This window comes from Rhipicephalus microplus, chromosome 8 (assembly GCF_043290135.1).
Source record: "Rhipicephalus microplus isolate Deutch F79 chromosome 8, USDA_Rmic, whole genome shotgun sequence".
Lineage (NCBI taxonomy): Eukaryota > Metazoa > Arthropoda > Arachnida > Ixodida > Ixodidae > Rhipicephalus > Rhipicephalus microplus.
Window position 1 is genome coordinate 21,709,390 of NC_134707.1, and position 22,235 is coordinate 21,731,624.

The 22,235-nt window shown below is 47.6% G+C and overlaps 1 protein-coding gene and 1 long non-coding RNA gene across 3 annotated transcripts in view; one reads left to right on the top strand and one right to left on the bottom strand.

Moving 5' to 3' along the window:
- Window positions 1–619: 619 nt before the first annotated feature.
- Window positions 620–22,235, top strand: part of LOC119165256 (cGMP-inhibited 3',5'-cyclic phosphodiesterase 3A-like) — a 346,756-nt gene continuing 325,140 nt past the window's right edge. For both annotated transcript variants that reach the window (XM_075871286.1, XM_075871287.1), the window contains exon 1: window positions 620–1,573. In XM_075871286.1, coding sequence (XP_075727401.1) covers window positions 824–1,573 — 750 coding nt within the window. In that variant the 5' untranslated portion in view covers window positions 620–823. The remainder of the gene's footprint in view (window positions 1,574–22,235) is intronic.
- Window positions 6,658–22,235, bottom strand: part of LOC142768862 (uncharacterized) — a 52,382-nt gene continuing 36,804 nt past the window's right edge. Inside the window, exon 3 of the long non-coding RNA XR_012885508.1 lies at window positions 6,658–6,797. This is a non-coding gene — a long non-coding RNA (uncharacterized LOC142768862). The remainder of the gene's footprint in view (window positions 6,798–22,235) is intronic.

The window sequence follows — 22,235 nt, forward strand, 5'->3', positions numbered from 1 at the left end:
AAACACGTCACGAGGCTAGGTGCAGGTATCCCAGCGATCCCTGCGGCGCCAGCCGGTGGCTAAGGGGAAGGAGGTGGGGAGAGGACGGCGAAAACGACGACTGCGCTGGGAGGACCCAGAGCCTGGACGACGGCGCTTGTTTTTCCTCTCCGGGCCGCGCTATGTGAGCGCGTGTGTGCTGCGCTGCGCCGGCGCCGGCAGTTTCGTCCCTTCTTCAGCTGTTTGGGCGCTCTCTCTCTGGGACTGAAACGTTGCTACGCCGTTTCGCCGCTGCCCGTGCAAAAAAAAAAAAAAAAGTGCATATTTTGATCGTGTGTCTTGTGACGAGTGTCGTGGCCGTGATCGGCGCCGTGCCTACCACGTAGAAGAAACCCCCCCGGGAATTGAAAGTGTCAGAAAGTGGGCGTGCGTCTTAGTGTGGCATGTGCGCGAGGTTTGTGTCATTGGCTGCACTGAGTCGTGCTCTGTGAAACACCGTTGCGGAGAGTGTAAAAAAAAGTGAGAACGCCGCAGATCTGTAAACCCGCCGTCACAACGACAGCTTTGCAGATCTGAAATCTGACACCGAGGGAAACGACACGAGACGCTCCACTTCCCGTCTGTCATCCTGTGCATTCACACTAGGGGATCTAGTTTATAGGCACAGCGGAGGAGGCGCCGTCAAAGGGAGGAGCAAAAGAAAGTTTCCGATCGTCGATCTTACCATGCCGAGTGCGTCAGAAACCGCGTACCTCGCGGCGCCCAAGCCGCCCGGTGCTGGTGCTTGATAACGTAGAAGAAAGAAGATCTGACCTTCCAGGTCTCTAGTCGTGCTACAGTCGGCATGGCGACGGTGTCTTCTGTGACCACAGCCGACCATTCCTCAGGTTACGTTTCGGTCTGGCTCCGACCACCCGAGCAACAGGCTGCCTCCGGTCCCGCTGCTCGAGCTGCCCGTGCAGCCGGAGGCAAGTGGGCCCTCACCGCGACCCTCGGAACCGTAGCCCTCGCCTCACTGCTTCCAGAGGTGGCCCACTACCTCGTGTCGAGTTGCGTTCCCCTATGGGCCGTCCTGTGCGCCCACTACTGGTTCTGCTTGGCCACTCGCGGAACCTTCAAGGCTTCAGACGGGTTCGTGGTCGCCCTGTCAGGGATCGTGGGTGACTTGTCGGCCGGAGGAGTAGCTGGACGTCTTCCCAGTCCTGCGGGACTCGTCGCCTCAACGGCAGTGTGGGCCGCGGTGTGCCTGTCGGCGTGCGCGGTCGCCGCTCCGAGGGCGTTGGGTGTTCTGCCGTCACTGGCAGCATTGCGGCTTGTCGCCTTGGTGTCCTTTGTAGGCAGCTGGCCTTGTTGGGTGCGTGCGACCATCGGCCACCTGTGCGGACTGTTCGGTCTACTGGCGGCTCGTTTCACCGAGGCTCAACTCCGCGCGGGTCACGTCTCCTCGCTGGTGTCGCCCGACGGGAGGCTTCTGGCCGTACGACGTCGTCGCACTGGCAGTTCCCCGGGACTTCACGGAATCACCCCCAAAGGACGTCGGACATCGTTGCCCGTGCTGGGACAGCGTCAGCAGTACTACGGACCTGGGTACCAGGTGAGACCGAAGGGTGTTTGACCGAATGCCCTCGGCAACCGGGCTTTGGGTTTTTTTCCAGGCGTGTAAGCAGTGTTCTTCAGGCGACGATGGACGGCGAGACGTTGAACGTCGTTATCACCTTTTGCTGTAGAAGCTTCCGTACTCGTGAATACCGAGAGATGCGAACATGACATATGAACGGCGCTCTGCTCTTTTTACCAATGCCGGCGCCGTTGGCCGCGTCGGCTATTGACAGCGCGACGCTTTCTGGCACCGTCAGGAATGGCGATGCGCATTATGCATGTATACATTTCAAAACAAAATTACTCCCACACAGTGACATGCTCATGCGAAAGTTGTATAAACAAGTCGCGAGAGTTGTTCGTAATCGTAGAACAGACTGAAATGCCGATTCAGCCTAGCCGCCTCTTTCGTCTCTTTTACCGTGCGCCCTTGTTCGGTGCGGATGTAATTACTCTCACCCGCCGACATGGAATGGAATTTCGTTCCCTCGGAAAGCGATCGGTTTGCTGTCCTATTTTGTACAGATCGCTGCGGGATATTACGGTGCTGTGACGCGCGAGCTTACCTGCAACATCTGACGGATTCACAATGTGTCTTTTTTTTTTCTTTCTGACGAGTTAAACGATTGACTATAACAACAGAAAATAAAACAAAAACTGCGAGGTCTCGTGAAATGAACGACCCGGATGTGCTATCTAGGTCACAATGGGTTCGTGCGCAATCGTAACATTCTGACAAACCTGACTTGCTCGTTGGTTTTGATAGAGCGACGAAGAACGTCGTCGGACGTCAATGTGCATGGCTGTTTGGCATCAAAGAAAGCATCGTACGCGTCTTTATAGCGTTTACTGCGCGTATATTTTGTGCGATTGACCCGTCTTCGGCAAAAACAAATCGCAGAAACTTTACAAGGCAATACCGGCAATCCGGTCATCAGAAGCGCGTGGATCCCCAATGCCAAAGCCATTCAGCAATGACGATATTGCGTGTCGTTTATTTACGGATGCTTGCGTCTCCTTATTGAGAAGGATATTCCGCGAAAGGTGCTCCCTTGAAGATGGATTACCGTCTAATGAAAAAGCCAACGCAGCGAAAGGTGTTAGCTGGTAGCTTTGGCAAGAATGAAGCTCCGACCTTCTATAGACGGTCTTGGGCTCTACGTGTGGCCGCCGCCAGCTTATTTAACGAATGCTTTCTTATTGTTTTATGTGTATAGACATGAATTAGCAAAATCAAGAAGTGCCGAATGCTCCCACTCAACCGTTTTTGTGCGCGTGCAGTAGCTCGGTTCGTTTAGATGTGAAACATTCAAGATGGCACCCTATATAACAACCCAATATTGCGGCACCAAAACTCCTCCAAAGAATGGTCTATATGGAGGCCAAACTTTTCTTGTCTTAATTGATATTACGCCGGATCTTCACTAAACTTTGCGAAAAAAATAATAAAGCTACCTCTCGCTACCAGCAACGACATGAGACGTACAGAAGACGTGCAGATAGTGTGAAACCAGCGTCTCTCTACTTCTACGTCTCACGCTGCAAGAAGTTTTCGCTTATTGAAGGACATTCCGAAACGTATATCATTTGCGCTCATTTAGCAAGGTGGACAGATGCTCCACGGTATGGAGTTTGCCGATCGGTGAGAGCCTCATTAACGTGTTTCGCTGAGTGCCTGATAGATTACGAGCTGAATACGTCGAAAATACGCCCCATGTCCATTGTTGTATATACGCTTTCAGCGACACCACATGCGTCGTCGTGTTTACGCGACCATATCAATCCTTGTTCACAGTTTCGTACGCACGCATACTCCGCACAGAACCGGGAACATTGAGAATGCATGCATATTAGGACTTTGACTATGCCAACTGCACTGGTTCGGTGTAAAATTTTTCATCTTGTAACAACCATATGCGTGGCGCATCGATTTCAATCGCTAAGCACCGGCGACTCTGGTGGAAACGGTTTTTCAGGGGGAGTTTTCCACGAACTCTGCCAACTCCATGTGCGTGGGCCATTGGAACAAGATGCGAATGCTCGTAATTGCTGTGTGTGTGTGTGTGTGTGTGTGTGTGTGTGTGTGTGTGTGTGTGTGTGTGTGTGTGTGTGTGTGTGTGTGTGTGTGTGTGTGTGTGTGTGTGTGTGTGTGTGTGCGTGCGCATTTGTGTGTGCGCATTTGTGTGTGCGCATTTGTGTGCGTGTGTGCCGCCATAAAACTATTACGAAAGAAGGAAGTTCACCCGCAGAACTGCTTACACAATGATCGCGGGCTGATAACTGGTGCGTGTATTTGCGAAATAACGAAGGCAACATGTTCGTACTGCTCCGTACACGTTGCAGTTCCGGCATTTGCCGCGTTATTTGCGTTGTTTTTCGGCCGTTTAACGGCTGACGATGGCTTCTCAAATTCCATATACCGCATTTGCACGATTCTGATGCGCAGTTATTCAATAAATATAGCCCCTGAATTTGTGTATGCGTTATACTTGGGCTCAAAAGCGAAATAAGCACCAATTTATTGTTCTTACAGTCGGAGGCAGATACGATGTTTCGTATGGCTAAGTTTATGAAATTCATAGCAGCATAGCTGCCATTTTCGCGCAACCTAAACTAAATACTAGAGGCAAAACTTTTCGATAAACGTTATTGCGATCAAGAAACTAATTTAAGTAAATCAAGTTGAGCTCAGGACAAACTGAAAAACTCATCACATTAGCGCACAAAAAAGCACCAAAAATTTTTAAAAAAGTGCACAACACAAGCGCTGTCTACCAAATAAAAATTTATTGGAAGAAATGGTGTCATTTATATGCAAACACAAAGGCATAAAAAACCTTAACACCCAACAAAGACGTAATCAAGTATACTGTATATATACGAAATCTCAGCATCTGTGAAAGTGATTGATGGCTGGCTCACGCACCTGACTCCTGCGTTGACTATGTTCCAACTAGCCCAATTTGCTACAATACTTCTAACTGAACAATTCATGAAAAATTTTAGACACAATATTCGTAGTCATTTGCTGCTTTGCTTCCAGTGCTAGATTACGTTTTTTAAAAAGAAAGTACAATGTGATCACCGAAAAAAAAAAGTTTTTCATAACGACATCAGTCAATGACGGTAAGACAGCCACGGGATATGTCGAAGTGTACGTTCAGTGTTTACAAAAGTGTAATTAAAAATTGTAAACCAAGATAATGTTCTAACGAAATGACTTGCCCTTTGGTTGCAGTGTTCTGCTGGCAACAATATTTGGCGCTACCGAACATAGCGCATTTAATCTGTTTAGCATTTTAGGGAACCACATGGATCGGGTACGAACGCCTTACGCTGACAAAGGCTTGTGTTCTCATATTTTTCGATTTCAATTTATTTTCATAAGTCTAATAGAAGGCCCCCCAAAACTGCGGCAATTCCCACTGGATGAAGATTTAGGCCCCTTGTACAACGCGTACAGCAAAGCAAGGATGCATTAGAATTGTCACACGTTGTATCTTTGTTGTGATTTCAAAAAAGAATGTCAATATGTAACTCTGTGGTGAAATAAACTTCAACCCCAACTTCATCATATAATGCGCCCATATACATATTCTAGATTTGAAGAAAAATCCGCTTGCCGAAACGTCGGCCAGTGAACTTGTCTTCTTCGAGGCTAGAACTTCTATCCTTGAAGTTCTAGTTTTTCAAGGCTAGAAGTTCTAGCCTTGAAGGATACAAGTCCACTTGTCGAAACATTGGATCGACAACAAAGGCCGTTTTTATGTATTTTTTTGGTGGCTCATGTGCGACTCCTGGTCTGCCACGATGTCTTCTTTCTAATCATGACGTTGTCCAGCGCGGCGTTGCTCCAGCATAGCGTTAGGCGTGTTGCAGTTTTGGTGCCGATGTAAGATTCTGAGATCTGAGAATAGCCGTGGTCGTCGCCGACGCGGAAATAAACGATGCCATTGCAGCCGAATGGCATCAGCTACGCTCGTTGAGTGCCACCAAGTGTGGGGCAGAACGAGCTTTTTCCGAAGGAGGAACATTCTGTCACAAACTAATACTGCACAAGACATAGAAAGAATCAGAGATTGAGACGCAATACGGTGTGCTTGGGTCTTTTCTACATCTCCTTCCTTCTTTGTTAATGTACGTGACGTATAGTGCGTTCATTTTTTGCTTCGTACCTTCTTTTCATCTTAATGTGTATCTTATTTCGTTTGTTCTTTCGTCCGTAGCACCTTCCATTTCTCCTAATGCATCTTACGTAGCGCTGTCGCTCTTTTATCTGAATCTCTTTCGATATTATTAACGTACATTGCGTCGGATGTTGTTTCTTCGACGCGCGCATGGTTCCCATCCAGGGGGTAAGGGGGGACGAAGGTGTGTTGCAGCACCCCGCCTCCCTATTATGTCAGGGCTGACTTTGCGCCCTCTCTCTGAGTAACAATGTCCCCCTTGGTTTTATTTTAATGTGTGGGGTCGATTTTGCAACGTCCCTTAGACGACTAGCCCCTGCTCTCTTGTGTACATAGCTATGCTTCTATGTGAATGAACTAATGCGCAACAATTTATTTATGGAGCATAGCTGCCTTCCACAATTCGTTCTCTCTCGGCTTTTTAATCCGACCTATTCCACTGTAGGAAGGGTAGTCAACAGAATGTGCTTTGTGGTCTATATCTCTTATTTTTCTTGCTACTTTCTCGTCATGACTCGAGGCCATGCTTTGTGAGTAGTAGCTCCCTGCCGTTAAGGCGAGGACATTGCCTTCTGCTAGCCGTTAGGTGATTTTGTAGAAGAGCTCTGTTATTCTTTTCTTGCCGTATCGCATATCATTCTCGTTATTTTAATGACTGTGTGACAGGCTCAACACAGACGGGCCCTGTAAAAAGTCATACGTCAATAACAAACTCACTTGGCTGTGGACAACTAAGAATTACTCGTTGGTCACCGCTGATATTTTGTCAAGTAAATATTTATTGATTATCAGTTCGTTGCTTGGCCAGTATGTCGGTCGATCAATTACTCGTAATGCAACCTGTTGGTATGAGGACCTAGCATTCAATCAATGAAATAAAGGTAAAGAGAGAGAGAACAAACATTTTAATAAGTATACATAAGAAGAGCATGTGGGATATAACTAGTCCGGGTTCCCTATGATGGTCTCGGTGACCAACCTTGCCCGTTGAACCGTTGGCTCGTAAAGCATGCTTACCCTGATAGTTCTCACCTGGGTAAAGGAAAAAGAGGGAGGCAGAATAAATATAAGTAACGTGACAGGTGACTAGAATATTATGTAATAAGTCAAAGAATTGTCCTTTGCGTGGGCGAAAACCGAGCGCGAGAGTTTACAAAGCACATTTCATTGTCTCGAGACAAGCACCTGAGCTTGTCGACAAGCATCTAAGCTTGTCTGAGTCAGAAACGTGAAAAAGAACTTAAAGTTACGTTCGAAATGGTGAACCTCCCTCCATGCAGCTTAAAGTTTCTTTTTTCTAAATGGAAGGGGAGTTCAGAAGCGATATAATGCTCTCGCAGGAGCAGCTGGGCTCTTGTGAGCTACACAATGAACCTTTAGCAGTAGCTGCGACGCACCCTATTTTTTCCTTTCCATATTTTACCCTTCTTTGGCCTTTTCGCTTTACGTTTAGGGTACCCAACCAGATGCGACTATGGTTGACTACCCTGCTTTCATTTGTCTACTTGTCTTGAACTATAAGTTGGGCATCTGCGGCCTTTGATAAGGTTTCAAAGAACACTTATATCGTCACCATTGTTTATGTGTAGATGGCTTGCACTCATTTCTTTGAAACCATAGTGTTGTTGCACGAGCAAGATGGAAGGCGCATCGAATAATATCATGTTAGTTATATCTTTACATGGCATGCAGGTTCGTTCATTATTAACTCATAGGGGCCAGTAACCTCTCAGCGGTGTTTTTATCACTTTGGATAAAGTTCGCCGTGACGAAATAATTCTCCTTGGACGTCACCAGAGCCGCCATGTTGGAGCACAAATAAGTTAGAAAGCTACGTCCGTGAAGTTACATGCAAGCTATCAATATTCATCTCTCCAAGCTTGCATCCTCTTCAAAAGCTCTGCGTTGCTCAGACGTATTGCATTTTGTCTCTAGCCGCTGATAACGAACGACGCACGAAACACGCAGGCAACAGGCACACAAAGCGTCCATCTGTCGCGTGTAACGAATTCGCACTTTGGATCCAGGGACTTAGTGCAATTTCGACGAGCTTATTCGACCGAGGTCTCCCGGTATGCTGTTAAGATGCCACGATCGATATCACGATGGTCCATATTGACAACACGGTGGCCGTCCATAATCGCTTATCGCGGCCACGTAAGTATGTTCAAATATACGCCACGATAAGAACGATAACAACGCACATGCGTTTATTGTAGTGCGGCGTTAAAGCGACCGGTTCGTTGGACGGATAGCGACGCATGTTGGGAACCATGCATTGGGCGGGACATGTTTTGGAATAAGGCGACCGGTCCAATTGTCGCCTTGGCTCAGCCGCTGTTGTCTACTAAAATCATTAGATCGAACTGTGGCGCTGCGTTCTCTCAGTTTCGATGAAAAACACTGCATGTGCTTTTTTGTCCGTTTACTGACCCTTCGATGAAGTTACGTGTGACACTCACTTGCGTCTCAATAGGGCGTCTACTGTGTACTATATAAACTCAATAAAATCGCAGTGAAATTTTCGCGAGAGCTTCCTGCGTCCTTGTGATTTCGCATGTCCCTGAAAATCTGATTACTACACTGTATCTGCATTACAAGAAATTATGCATCTCATTCAAGTGCATCTCAGTGAAAAGTCTGGAGTGAAGACGAAATGAGCGAATATTCATCGTGAGTATGGCAGAGATCTTTAAGGGGAACGCTGCCTAAATTCTAGAGGAAATCTTATTTTTTGGAACCGTGAGCATAAACAATCTGCACAAGTACGCTATATCGGGATTTGTGCTCGTGTGTATAACACAGAGTGTTATGGAATGAATGCGTTTATGAAATGGCGAAGTGGTTCATTGCCATCATATGAGCAATTTTCATTGACGGTGATCACGACAACCTAAAAAAGGAGAGAGAACAGCCTTCATGGAAACTCAGCCGAGATGAATATCTTACACGGTCGATTCTAGATATATATATATTTGAAAACTACAAACGGTAGCAAATGACGCTGTGAAGTTGAGCGTGGGATAGAATCGTAATGGAATACTTAAAATAGCTCGTGCACGATCCAAGAGGAGGTGGTCGCATTTTGACGGAGGTGAAATGCCAGAAGCCCGCGTATTGTGTGGGGTCAGTGCAAGCTAAAGAACGCCAGATAATTGAAATTTTCGCAGCCCTCCTCTATGGTGTCCCTCCATAATAATACCGCAATTTTAATACTGACTCTTGTTAAACTTTATGCACGAGTGTTAACTTGTTCGTTTATGTGTGAGGAGCCTCTCGTGTTCTTATGCATGTTTGTTATTCCAAACGCAGTCTTTGGAATATGACAAAAACTTAAAACCCAAGATAATAATATTCAAAGGGCTCTTGTAAAGGCAGGTGTAAGGAAAGGACACAAAAGTGCTGTGCTTAGGTACGATTTGTGGCTAAAAGGACTTAAAAGCGCCGAGGGACGCCAAACCGAAACTGAAGAAGACGAGCGGAGGGCAGGTGGCACGAAGGCGATAACAAGAAAGGAAAAAGAAGAGGAGAAGAAGAAGGAACGTGCGAAAGCGAGCTCGAGCGTGGAGGCCACGAAGGCAGACGAAGCAGTGCGCCGCTCGAGAGGACGAGTTCCTGGGAGCGTTCCTGAGCCGGACGTGGGACCCGTACGTGTCGGCCAGGTCGAGCTCCGGCGTGTTCGCTCGGGGTCGAGTCCGCCGGCCGGTACAAGGTGCAAGGACGGGGCCTGTTGAACGGCTCCTGCCTGGGTGCAGTGGCCGGGAGCAGGTTCGTGGCGAGGCCTACCGGGCGTGGTCCTCGTGAGCCGGGGCCTGACCCTGAACCTCAGGAGTTGCGACCCTGACTGCTGGCCGCGACGTCTGACTAAACGGCGCTGCACACGGTAGCGCATCCGTGTGCCGTAAGCCGTTCCAGCCGCTCCAGCCGTGCCACCTTTGCCCTCGCGCACGTCGACGAACGCATCAGGTCGGGACGACGAGGACCCAAACTGTGAGGCAGCGTTTTCCTTTTGCGAACTGAGAACTCTACGCGCTGGACTCGGAGTAAGCGTAGCCGCGAGCTCTCCGTATAATAGAGGTCTGACTCTCGTACATGTTGCGTGACGCTTGGCGTGTAGGGTTGGACATATAGTTTTATTTTCACCTGCCACTTCGTTCTCTAGTGTACAATATAACGCTTCTTTTGTTCGCATTCATTGTTGATGTTAATCCTTTTTCGTCCGCTATCAACAAACACAGTGACGAACGTCCTTAACCATCACAATTTCTGGCGTCCGCGAGACAGGACTAAGTTCTCGCCTCACATCTGAGAGCCTCACGTTGTTTGTGTGTGGCGGACGAGGATGGACGACAAGAGAAAGCTAGTTGAGCTAGGGAAGGAGATGGGGCTGAGTGGTGAGGCTCTGCTGGCATGGGTGAGCACGGAGGAAAAAGAAATGAGGGACCATAGAGCGAAAGATCGAGAGGAGGCACGGCTAGCAGCACAGGTGGAGCATGAGCGGGAAATAGCTCGCATGGAGGCTGAAAGGCTCCTGCTCGAGGAGCGACGTCGTGTCGCAGAAGCGCAGCGGCCGAGCACGAGTTCTGCGGACGATAGTATGGGTGGTGGTCAGAGTTTTCGCAGCCCACACAAAATGATTCCGCCCTACAATGAGAGTAGGGACGAACTGGATGCGTACATCCAGAGATTTGAGAGGGTTGCCATGAGCCAAGGCTGGCCAACCGACAAGTGGGCCCTGTCACTGAGCTTGTGTCTAACGGGTGAAGCCTTGACCGTGGTAGGACGGATGTCTGCAGAAGACTCTACGGACTACGCAAAGCTCAAGCAGACGCTCCTCCAGCGGTTCCGTTATACAGAGGAGGGATACCGCACGAAGTTTAGGGATGCCCGGCCCGAGAATACTGAGACAGGTCGACAGTTCGCGGGACGTCTCTGTGGATACTTTGACCATTGGCAGGAGCTGGCGAAGACTCCCAAAACATATGATGCACTGCGAGACAAGATGGTGTCCGAGCAATTCTTCAGGCGGTGCGACGAGAAGTTGGCTGTCTTCTTGAAGGAGCGAGGATGTCATAACCTGGACACGTTGGCAACGACGGCTGATCAATATTTGGAAGCTCAGGGAATTGTGAATCTCGCTAGAGGAAAAGACGAAAAAGGGAAAGCGGTGGCTACAGCTAAAGTTGACACTGTCAGCGAAAGCAAAGGAAAACCGCTTTGTTTTCTGTGCAACAAGCCGGGTCATCCAGCTTCCGATTGCTGGACAAAGTCTCGAGCGCCCAAGTCGACGTCGTGCTGGATCTGTAAGAAGTCAGGGCACAGATCCGATAGTTGTCCCTCAAACTCGGGAAAACGTAGAGAGGCATCATGTTCCGTCTTGGGATACCAGAAAGCGCAGCATGAGAAATCAATGGAAGATGCGCCTGACAATCAGGATGAGAAACATTGTCATGGCATGTGTGATGGGACCCAAAGCAACGCAACTTGCGACAACGGGTCAAAACAAATGCCAACTGTAAAGGGCTATCTCGAAGGGAAGCGGGTTACCGTATTGCGGGATACCGGTTGCAATACAGTAGTGGTGAAACGATCGCTAGTTCCTGACTGCAACTTGACTGGCAACACCCGTACCGTTCGCTTATTGGACCGATCTGCAAAAGTCTTACCAGAAGCAGAGGTGTACATAGATTCTCCGTTTTTCAGAGGTCAGGTGCTTGCTGTTTGTATGGAGAATCCATTGTATGAAGTCGTGCTTGGCAACATTGCGGGTGTACTGTCAGCTGCCCGACCAGCCCCGAAGCAGCCAGCAGGACGTCCAAAACTAGCACAGATTCACCGTGATCCAGTATGCACTGAAGAAGAACCTGAAGATGCAACCTCATCAGATAGAAGACGACAAGATGACATGTCGGCAGCTGCAGGAAAAGAAAGGAAAAAGCCCAGTGAACTGATTGTTCCTCGGATCCAACCCCTGGATATCAGCCGGGAAGCGCTAAAGAATTTACAGCACGCAGATCCCACGCTGGAAACCTGCTTCACCGCATTGGGAAAGATCATATCTAAGAAGCCAGCAGTCACTGAGTTTGTGCTGGTACGCTGGATGGATGGATGGATGGATGGATGGATATGGCTGTACCCTTTAGATCGGGCGGTGGCTAGCGCCACCAAGCCGTAACACCTAATGAACCAAAAACTATATTTATTTTTTTTCCTTAAAAAGTGAGTTTGAGGATTCGTACTTTGCAGTGAAGAGTTTAATTTTCACTCGTGTCTTGACTTTAGCCACCAATCAGATAACCTCCTTCTGGTTAAGTCTACCCACTTAAAGTTTATTTTGCCCTCCCGGTCCCTAAACCCCAGTGCTTTGAAGAACTCTGCGCCATCATCCTGAACTATAGGGTGAAGCCCTTTACAGAACATTATCAAGTGTTCGGCAGTTTCTTCTTCCTCTCCACACGCACTGCATACTGTGTCTACCCCTTCGTATTTGGCCCGATATGTCTTGGTTCGCAGTGCTCCCGTCCTGGCCTCAAACAGTAGAGAACTACCCCGAGTATTATCATAGATCCTTTCCTTGGCAATTTCCTGCTTAAAAGTTCCATAGATCTCTAGTGCGGACTTCTTAATCATGCCCATTCTCCACATGTCAGTCTCCGTTTCCTTCACTTTCTTCTTAACCGATAGTTCTTTTTGGTTTGGCCACCTGCTGTTTTCTAAGTATTTACCAGTCAACTTCCTGGTTCGCTTCCTCCATTTTGTATCGACATTCTTCATGTACAAGTAGCTGAAAACCTTCCTAGCCCAACGCTCTTCCCCCATTTCTCTCAATCGTTTCTCAAATTTTATCTTGCTGCTAGCTTCCCTGCCCTCAAATGATGTCCATCCCATATCACCTTGTACTCCCTGATTTGGTGTATTCCCGTGAGCTCCTAAAGCAAGCCTACCTATTCCACGTTGCTTAATTTCTAATCTTGCTTGAACTTCTGATTTCATGCACAAGACCGCATTGCCGAACGTCAGCCCAGGAACCATGACCCCTTTCCATATTCCTCTCACAACATCATACCTATTGTAATTCCACAGTGCCCTATTTTTCATGACTGCTGCATTCCTGTTACCTTTAGTCGTCACGTATATTTCGTGTTCCCTCAGATACTCGGTCCCATTGCTTATCCATACGCCCAGATATTTGTATTTATCTGTTATCTCTAGCGTGACCTCCTGTATTCTAAGCTCACTACCTTCGTTGTCATTGAAAATCATGACTGCTGATTTTTCCTTACTGAATCTAAAATCTAACCTATCTCCCTCATTACCGCAGATGTCCATCAATCTCTGCAAATCTTCTTTGTTGTTGGCCATTAGCACTATATCATCTGCGTACATTAATGCTGGTAGTGCCTGATCAATAAGTTTTCCTTGTTTGACTAAAGAGAGGTTGAAGCCCAGTCCACTTACCTCTAATTTTGCCTCTAATCCTTGTAGGTACATCATGAATAATAAGGGTGACAGGGGGCACCCCTGCCTAAGCCCCCGTTTTACCTCTGCAGGCTTGGATACCTGTTTTTCCCACTTTATAACTACCTTGTTACCTTTATAGATATCTTTTAAAAGATTAGTGACTACATGTTCCACGCCTAGTGTGTCCAGTATTCCCCACAATTCCTCTTGAACCACGCTATCGTACGCTCCCTTGATATCCAAAAATGCTAGCCACAGGGGCCTGTGTTCCTTTTCTGCTATTTCGATGCACTGCGTCAGTGAGAACAGATTGTCTTCCAACCTCCTGTGTTTCCGAAACCCATTCTGCAGTTCCCCCAGCACCCCCTCATCCTCTATCCACGCCTGCAGTCTTTCCTTTATAATTTGCATCGCCAGCCTGTAGACCACTGATGTCACTGTTATAGGACGGTAGTTGTTTATGTCAGCTTTTTCCCCCTTTCCTTTATAGATCATGCTCATCCTGCTAAGTTTCCATCCATTGGGAACTTGACCATCGATTATTATTTTGCTCACTGCCTCTCTCAAAGCCTGCTTAGACTTCGGACCTAATGTCTTTATCAGCCTAATTGGAATGCCATCTGGGCCTGTTGATGTACTACTAGGAACCCTTTTCTCGCGACATTCTTTTCCGGCGCCACCGCACGGCAGAAAGGCGAGACTTGGAGCAACTTGTGGTACCCAAGGATCTTCGGAACACCGTAATGAAGATGGCTCATGAAGGCCTTCTGTCTGGTCACCAAGGGCAAAGAAGGACAACAGACCGTGTCCTTACAGAGTTTTATTGGCCGGGTGTACGGGCTGATGTGATACGGTTCGTGAAGTCATGCGACGTATGTCAGAGGACCGTGCCTAAACACCTCGTCGGACGAGTTCCATTGGGAAATATGCCTATCATAGACACACCTTTTCAGCGGGTAGCCATCGATATTATTGGCCCGCTGTCACCAACGTCATCCAAGGGCAACAAGTATGTCTTAACGATGGTAGACTTCGCTACGCGTTACCCGGATGCGGTGGCACTACCGAGCGTCGAGACAGAGCGCATAGCGGAAGCACTAGTAGAGATGTTCTCCCGCGTTGGAGTGCCCCGGGAGATAGTGAGCGACCGTGGAAAGTCGTTCACCTCGAGTCTCATGCAGGAACTCGGTCGGCTACTTTCATTTCGTCAGCTACCCACAACGCCTTATCACCCCATGGCCAACAGACTTGTGGAGAGATTTAATGGAACTCTCAAACAAATGGTTCGCCGCATGTGTCAAGAACGGCCGCGACATTGGGACAGGTACTTGGCTCCCCTGCTCTTTGCATACCGTGAAGTTCCCCAGACGAGCCTTGGATTCGCGCCGTTTGACCTCCTCTACGGCAGATTTGTACGCGGGCCAATGTCGATCCTTAAGGAACTGTGGACAGGGGCCAACATCGATCCTGAAACGAAAACAACATACGAGTATGTTATAGATCTTCGGGAGCGACTGCAAGACACCTGCAAGGTAGCGCACGAAGAACTCCTGAAGGCGAAAATGACACAGAAGAAATATTACGATAGGAAAGCAAGAGTTCGACACCTATCACCCGGCGACAAAGTATTGCTGTTGCTACCATCAGATAAGAATAAATTGATCTTGACATGGAAGGGACCCTTCACAGTGCTTGAAAAACGCAGTGACTATGACTACGAGATAGATCTCGGAACTCGGAGAAGCCTTTTTCACATTAACCTTCTCAAGAAATACCACGAAAGGGAGCCCGAAAGTGAAGCACAACAAGCTGCCGTTTCTGTGCAGTCAGACACTGTTGACGAGCGAGAAATTCCCTTTGTTGCCCTGCACCAAAGGGAAACATACAAAAATGTGGTAGTAGCGCCTAACTTGAACAGCCCGCAGACAGACCAAATTAATGAACTCCTGAGAGAGTTCCATGATGTATTTTCTGACGTGCCAGGGAAGACGGACCTCGTCGAGTGCAAGTTACGCCTTACCACTGAAACACCGGTAAAGGTACGCCCATACCCCATACCATTCGCCATCCAAGAAACTGTAGAAAAAGAACTACAGGACATGCTATCCCAAGGTATCATTGAGCCCTCGGAGTCCCCGTATCAAGCTCCCATCGTCGTGGTCAAGAAGAAAGACGGGAACACCCGACTTTGCATTGATTTCAGACAGCTGAATCGAGTCGTCGTTACAGACAAAGAACCGATACCTCGAGTGGACATGATATTTGCCAAACTAGGTCAGAGCCGCTACTTTTCGAAGTTCGACTTCACCAAAGGGTACTGGCAGGTGCCGATGCACGAAGCATCGAAGGTCCTCACCGCTTTTCAGTCCTCTTCTGGCCTTTACCAATTCAGATTCATGCCGTTCGGCATCAAAACAGTGCCTGCTGTGTTCACCCGACTAATGAGACGAGTGGTAGATGGAATACTGAACATCTATCACTATTTTGACGATGTGCTCATAGCCACACAAACTTGGGACGAGCACATAACAACTCTCACCAAGTTTCTGCAACGTGTCAGGGCAGCTCATCTCACAATAAAGCCATCGAAAAGTGAGGTGGCTTTTGCCGAAGTGAAATTCTTGGGACACATTCTCGGGAACAATCTTCTCCGACCCCAGATTGAGACATTGGAGAAGATTCAGGCCGCAAAGAGACCGAAGACGAAGAAAGAAGTTCGCTCCTTTTTAGGTTTAACCGGTTATTATCGGGATTTCGTGCCCAATTACTCCGCTGTAGTATCACCTCTAACGGAACTCACTAGGAAGCGAGGTCCAAATAAGGTCATCTGGGAAGAATGCCGTGAACAAGCGTTTGTAACACTACAGCGTATACTATCATCTGGTCCGGTACTGCGATCACCGGACTTACAAGAGCCATTCATATTGCGCACGGATGCATCTTCATCCAGCATTGGGGCCGTTTTAATGCAGCGTCACGACGGCATGTTGCATCCAGTAGCCTACGCAAGCCGTAAACTGCTCGAACGGGAGTCACGGTACTCAACAATCGAAAGAGAGGCGCTGGCTCTTGTGTGGGCTATCCAAAAGTTTCATGTGTACCTCTTCGGAAACCGATTCGTGCTGCAAACTGACCACCAGCCTCTTGCTTACATAAATTCCGCAAAACACATCAACAGTCGAGTACTCCGCTGGAGCCTATTGCTTACTGAGTATGACTTTGTGGTTGAGTACATTAAGGGCTCCGACAACGTAGGTGCCGACTACCTCAGCCGCATTTGACTGCTCCGCTGGTTAGCGTTTAGTGGTGGCACAATTTCTTTTCATGTCAATTCACCCTTTCTCTAACGGAATGAACTTCTGTAAATAATGTTTTTTTTTTGCTATGTTTTCGCTTTTGGGTACTCCACCTCGCGCGCTTGTGAAAAGTTGTTTTCCCCCTAAACAACTTTCTTGAGCAGGGGGGTATTTGTAAGGAAAGGACACAAAAGTGCTGTGCTTAGGTACGATTTGTGGCTAAAAGGACTTAAAAGCGCCGAGGGACGCCAAACCGAAACTGAAGAAGACGAGCGGAGGGCAGGTGGCACGAAGGCGATAACAAGAAAGGAAAAAGAAGAGGAGAAGAAGAAGGAACGTGCGAAAGCGAGCTCGAGCGTGGAGGCCACGAAGGCAGACGAAGCAGTGCGCCGCTCGAGAGGACGAGTTCCTGGGAGCGTTCCTGAGCCGGACGTGGGACCCGTACGTGTCGGCCAGGTCGAGCTCCGGCGTGTTCGCTCGGGGTCGAGTCCGCCGGCCGGTACAAGGTGCAAGGACGGGGCCTGTTGAACGGCTCCTGCCTGGGTGCAGTGGCCGGGAGCAGGTTCGTGGCGAGGCCTACCGGGCGTGGTCCTCGTGAGCCGGGGCCTGACCCTGAACCTCAGGAGTTGCGACCCTGACTGCTGGCCGCGACGTCTGACTAAACGGCGCTGCACACGGTAGCGCATCCGTGTGCCGTAAGCCGTTCCAGCCGCTCCAGCCGTGCCACCTTTGCCCTCGCGCACGTCGACGAACGCATCAGGTCGGGACGACGAGGACCCAAACTGTGAGGCAGCGTTTTCCTTTTGCGAACTGAGAACTCTACGCGCTGGACTCGGAGTAAGCGTAGCCGCGAGCTCTCCGTATAATAGAGGTCTGACTCTCGTACATGTTGCGTGACGCTTGGCGTGTAGGGTTGGACATATAGTTTTATTTTCACCTGCCACTTCGTTCTCTAGTGTACAATATAACGCTTCTTTTGTTCGCATCCATTGTTGATGTTAATCCTTTTTCGTCCGCTATCAACAAACACAGTGACGAACGTCCTTAACCATCACAGCAGGCTATAAGACGCCATCAAGGTAACAAAGTCGTTATTGGAGACCGCTGGGCGTCATAAGCACTGTTAGTGTGCCAAGTTCATCGTTGGTGGCTAGTTTGCGCCAAATTTGCTACTTTTCGACCTGTTTGGGGACGAAAATTTACAGGTGACGCCATAACTATTTGCTGGCTACTTTTATATTTCTGGTCTTACTTATTCAAAGGTTCTATTTATTAATCAATGATGAATACTTTGTTCATAGTACCATTCTCGTTCCATTTGGCTAAAAATTTGGCAATATTATGAAAAGGACGCTAAAGAGCAAACTAATTTTTCGACTATCAGTAAAGTACAGCTTTGTTATCTCAAAAACACCACTCTTACCGCGACACGACGCTTAGAAAGTGCAGATAGCGACGCCACCTAGAGATTCCCGTACCAACACCATCACGTAAAAAAAATTTTGAAGACATTTAGTTGGTCCTACGTAGCTTCCAATCGATAAAAATGAAATACTTTGCCATGTGTGGGTGCCGTAGATTTAGCATGGGAATTTTTAGAACCGTTTATCTAGCCAATACCACGAAAATACCAAAAATAGATTTTGAAATTTATATTACGTGAGGAGATTTTCGGAGCGAAATTTATGAAGGAAACCTTAAGCTAGATTTTTTTTCCGCTAATATTGAACCTATTAAAGTAAAACCTACGGCATTACAGTTCTCAGAGTGCAGTTTGTGACTATGAACCAAGCAATTGTTCCTAATAAGTGTTCCTTTGTTGACATGGCTAATTTGGCTACACTTGGCATGGGTTCTGAATCCTTTTTGATTCCGCGCAACGCCTCGCCGCGGTGGTCTAGTGGCTAAGGTACTCGGCTGCTGACCCGCAGGGCGCGGGTTCATATCCCGGCTGCGGCGGCTGCATTTCTGATAGAGGCGGAAATGTTGTAGGCCCGTGTGCTCAGATTTGGGTGCACGTTAAAGAACCGCAGGTGGTCTAAATTTCCGGAGCCTTCCACTACGGCGTCTCTCCTAATCATATAGTGGTTTTGGGACGTTAAACCCCACATATCAATCAATTCCGCCCAACGGCAATCCAGATCACGTCGCGCCTCGCCAAACTATAGCGTCCTTATTTTCAGAGCGAATATGCTTAGTTTGGTAGACTGAAACACAACTGCAAGGCTCGGTTAAGGGCGGCGCTACAGGCATACAGACATGCGTCTGTCTGCCGCATTGCTTGTTGCTGCCTGCCTGACATGCACCGATAAATGAAAGCACGTGCGGACGCATTCGGCTGCATGCTTCAGTTACTTTTTTACGTTGAAAAAGCGGCTAGTGTCTTCTATGTGCTCAGTTACAGATGAGCAAGTACCAATACCGTTCATGTGTGATTTGTATTTCCGGCGAGCTTTGTGTCGCTTTTTTTTATTCTCTTGACTGCCTCGTGCGATTTTTGTGCCAGCTCGTGCGTGGGCATATTAGGAATTCCGCAGATACTCTGTCGTGTTAACCTAAATTGAATTTCTTTTTAATGAATGAGCTTAACATTGAACGAAGTGTTCATGTATGTGAACACCAAGATTTTTCGCGCGAACGTGTTGTTTGAAATTCTTTCTGTGGCTATTGTCATTTATAAATTTGTTTTATTGTACTCCGATGTCAAGGTTGGAAATCAGGCTCGGCTTGGCTAGTCCTTTCATGAATTTCATTCAGCACATTTTAAATACGGAGCATTGCCTAGCTAGTATGAGGCCTTCCGCGGCATCGTCACTTAAACTTTACAGGGTTTGGAATCAATAAACGGTAATATTAGCGTGGTGAAATGCAAAGTTATTAGAATGACTTTCTGTATAATATTATGCTCAATTGGTGGTGGGTAGGCGGTGAGGGGAAAATATTCTATGCGTTACCTTCTCCGGTTGTTTTTATTACACCCAGGTGTGCAAATCAGCAATGACGAAAACCACAAAAATACTTTCATTTATTGGAGCCAACCTATTAGGAAAAAGTGATGCATGCCCCGCCGCGGTGGTCTAGTGGCTAAGGTACTCGGCTGCTGACCCGCAGGTCACGGGTTCAATTCCCGGCTGCGGCGGCTGCATTTCCGATGGAGGCGGAAATGTTGTAGGCCCGTGTACTCAGATTTGGGTGCACGTTAAAGAACCCCGGGTGGTCAAAATTTCCGGAGCCCTCCACTACGGCGTCTCTCATAATCAAATGGTGGTTTTGGGACGTTAAACCCCACAAATCAATCAATCAAAAGTGATGCATATAGGCCTCGCGACACTGATTCTTATGTAGGGTTTAACGTCCTAGAACCACCATATGATTATGAGAGACGCCCTCCGGAAACTTTAACCACCTGGGTTTCTTTAACGTGCACCGAAACTTGAGCACACGGGCCTACCACATTTTCACCTCCATCGAAAGTGCAGCCACCGTCACTGGAATTCTATCCCGTGTCCTGCGCGTCAGTAGCCGACTACCTTAGCCACTAGACCATCGCGGCGGGGCAGGCCTCGTGGTATCCGGAACCTTGGTAGCGTTTATGAAACTCTTCCTCTGTTTTATCCGTGCCAGCCAGACGCGCCCCATGAAGCCGTTCACCACTCTTTCCTCTAGCCCTTCCCTGCTTTCGCCCATCACCCTTCGCGTGTGCTTTGCTGTCATGGGGGAGGGAGCCCCTCATGCAGTGCCTCACGACGGAAATCATACAAAGTTATTTTTTGTTCAGTTGTGTACAGATTCGTGGAGCAGCGTTTTGCATTTTTTGTGTTCAGCAAGTTGGCGGTCTTGCTGGCTTTGTACAAGATACGGTGTTTTGAGATAGCGTGTCCCCGTTCGTGGCGCTATGCGGGCAACCCACGGAGAAGCGTCACTGTAACCCTTCTACATGCGCTGCACCGTGATGCGTGGCGGAGTTGCTTCGAGCTACTCTAAAGGGGCACGAAGGAACAAATCTGGCAGACGTGCGATTTCGGAGTGAGAAACAGGTCAATAATTGATCGTTGGGGGAAAACACTCGGAAGCACGTGTGACGCAAGCAGCGCTACCCCTCATGAAGCGTCGCATCACGACCACACCTTGAACTAAAGCGGACCGGGGGTTCTCGTTGATAAGCGCGCGTTTGGACTAAAATTTCACAAAAGGAAGGGTTTATGAGTCGCCAAGTTTATTTCTGACGCATATTAAATACCCACAGCAGAAAACTCCATTCACTTCTTCTTTACGTTACGCGTCGCATAACGAAATGTCTTACGCTAATGATCTCGGGTAATTTGCCGCGACTGACGACTTTCGCAATCCGTTAACCTCGAATGCTGACAAAAAAAAAAGAAAAAGCTAATTGTATGCGCGTGTAATGTGACTGTTGCTCAAGGATTTAGGTGCTACGCGCGCAGTTACGTAACGCGCATGAGATGTTAACGCAATTTATTCGTTACGAGATAAAGCGGGTCCATTCAGGAAATTATGGAAACACCACTACAAGATGAATCGCAAGAGGTATCGATTACGAGCGTGACGAAACCAGCTGCGCTTCCTGAATTCCGAAACGAATATGTTGGTGAATATTGCCTGCGACCAATCTGCACTGTGTTTTACTGAGGGGGCGGGCTACGAACTCGTGTTTCGTCTGAAACAAACGTGATTCGGAGACCGTGTTTCGAAAGCTTTCGCAATGTGCAAGCAGTTAGTAGTTGCTAAGAGTTTGGATCGAATGAAATTTTCGTTTTGGCCGTAACCTTGGAATGAACACTCAGTGCAAGCTACGTTATTATTGCTGCAGATTTGCATGTGTTGAAACACATTAACGCATTTGTTCGTGAGTTAAAAACCCTAATTCGTCGTTACTTCTCCTCGAGCACGTGGCAGTGTGGATGAACGCTTTATATGTGCCGAACATTCTCATATGACCGATACTTTAGATACACGATACTGCCATTCAGTCAGGCAAAAACACAAATTATTCAAGTGTATCACTACCACACTGATATTACTCACAACAGATTTGTTTATATATGAATACTACGTTTTCAGTCATATGAGAACCCGCATGATTCATGTGTATTCGTACAATATTAATGATATGTCATACCAAAGTCGCTTATAGAAATGCTGTATTGTCAGTATTATTAGTACTTGCATTGCTTATTAGTTCGAATTTATTGATGCTTCCCATATCAAACTTGTTGATAGGAACTCCACCGTTTTTATTAACCGGCGCACGAGGGCGAAAAATTGCGAGAATTTTAATGAGAAAAAAACAACAACAACCTTATAGTAACAACAGTTCTTCGATTTTCTCCTTACGTAAAACACGAGTGCATATGTTTCTGAATAATCAATAAAAATCAATTGTCAATGTTGAATTAGAAATAATGCTTTTTTGGTGCCCTGTTGCAAGCGTGAATAGCTACAGGATAAACATGGTAGCATACTGCGAAAGCTGGTGAGAAAACAATTAGTTAATTCACGAATAAGCGCTTTGACGCAAGCGAAGTAATAGCAATCACATTTCATAAACTTTGTGTGATATTTTTTTCACCTATTTGGGGTCTTCCTTCTCACTAGAACATTAGATACGTATTCGTTTTCTTTATTATCAATAGTTACAACTATATTTTGAGGCGGGATGATCCTCTTATAAGCACAATCGCCCTTCTTGGCA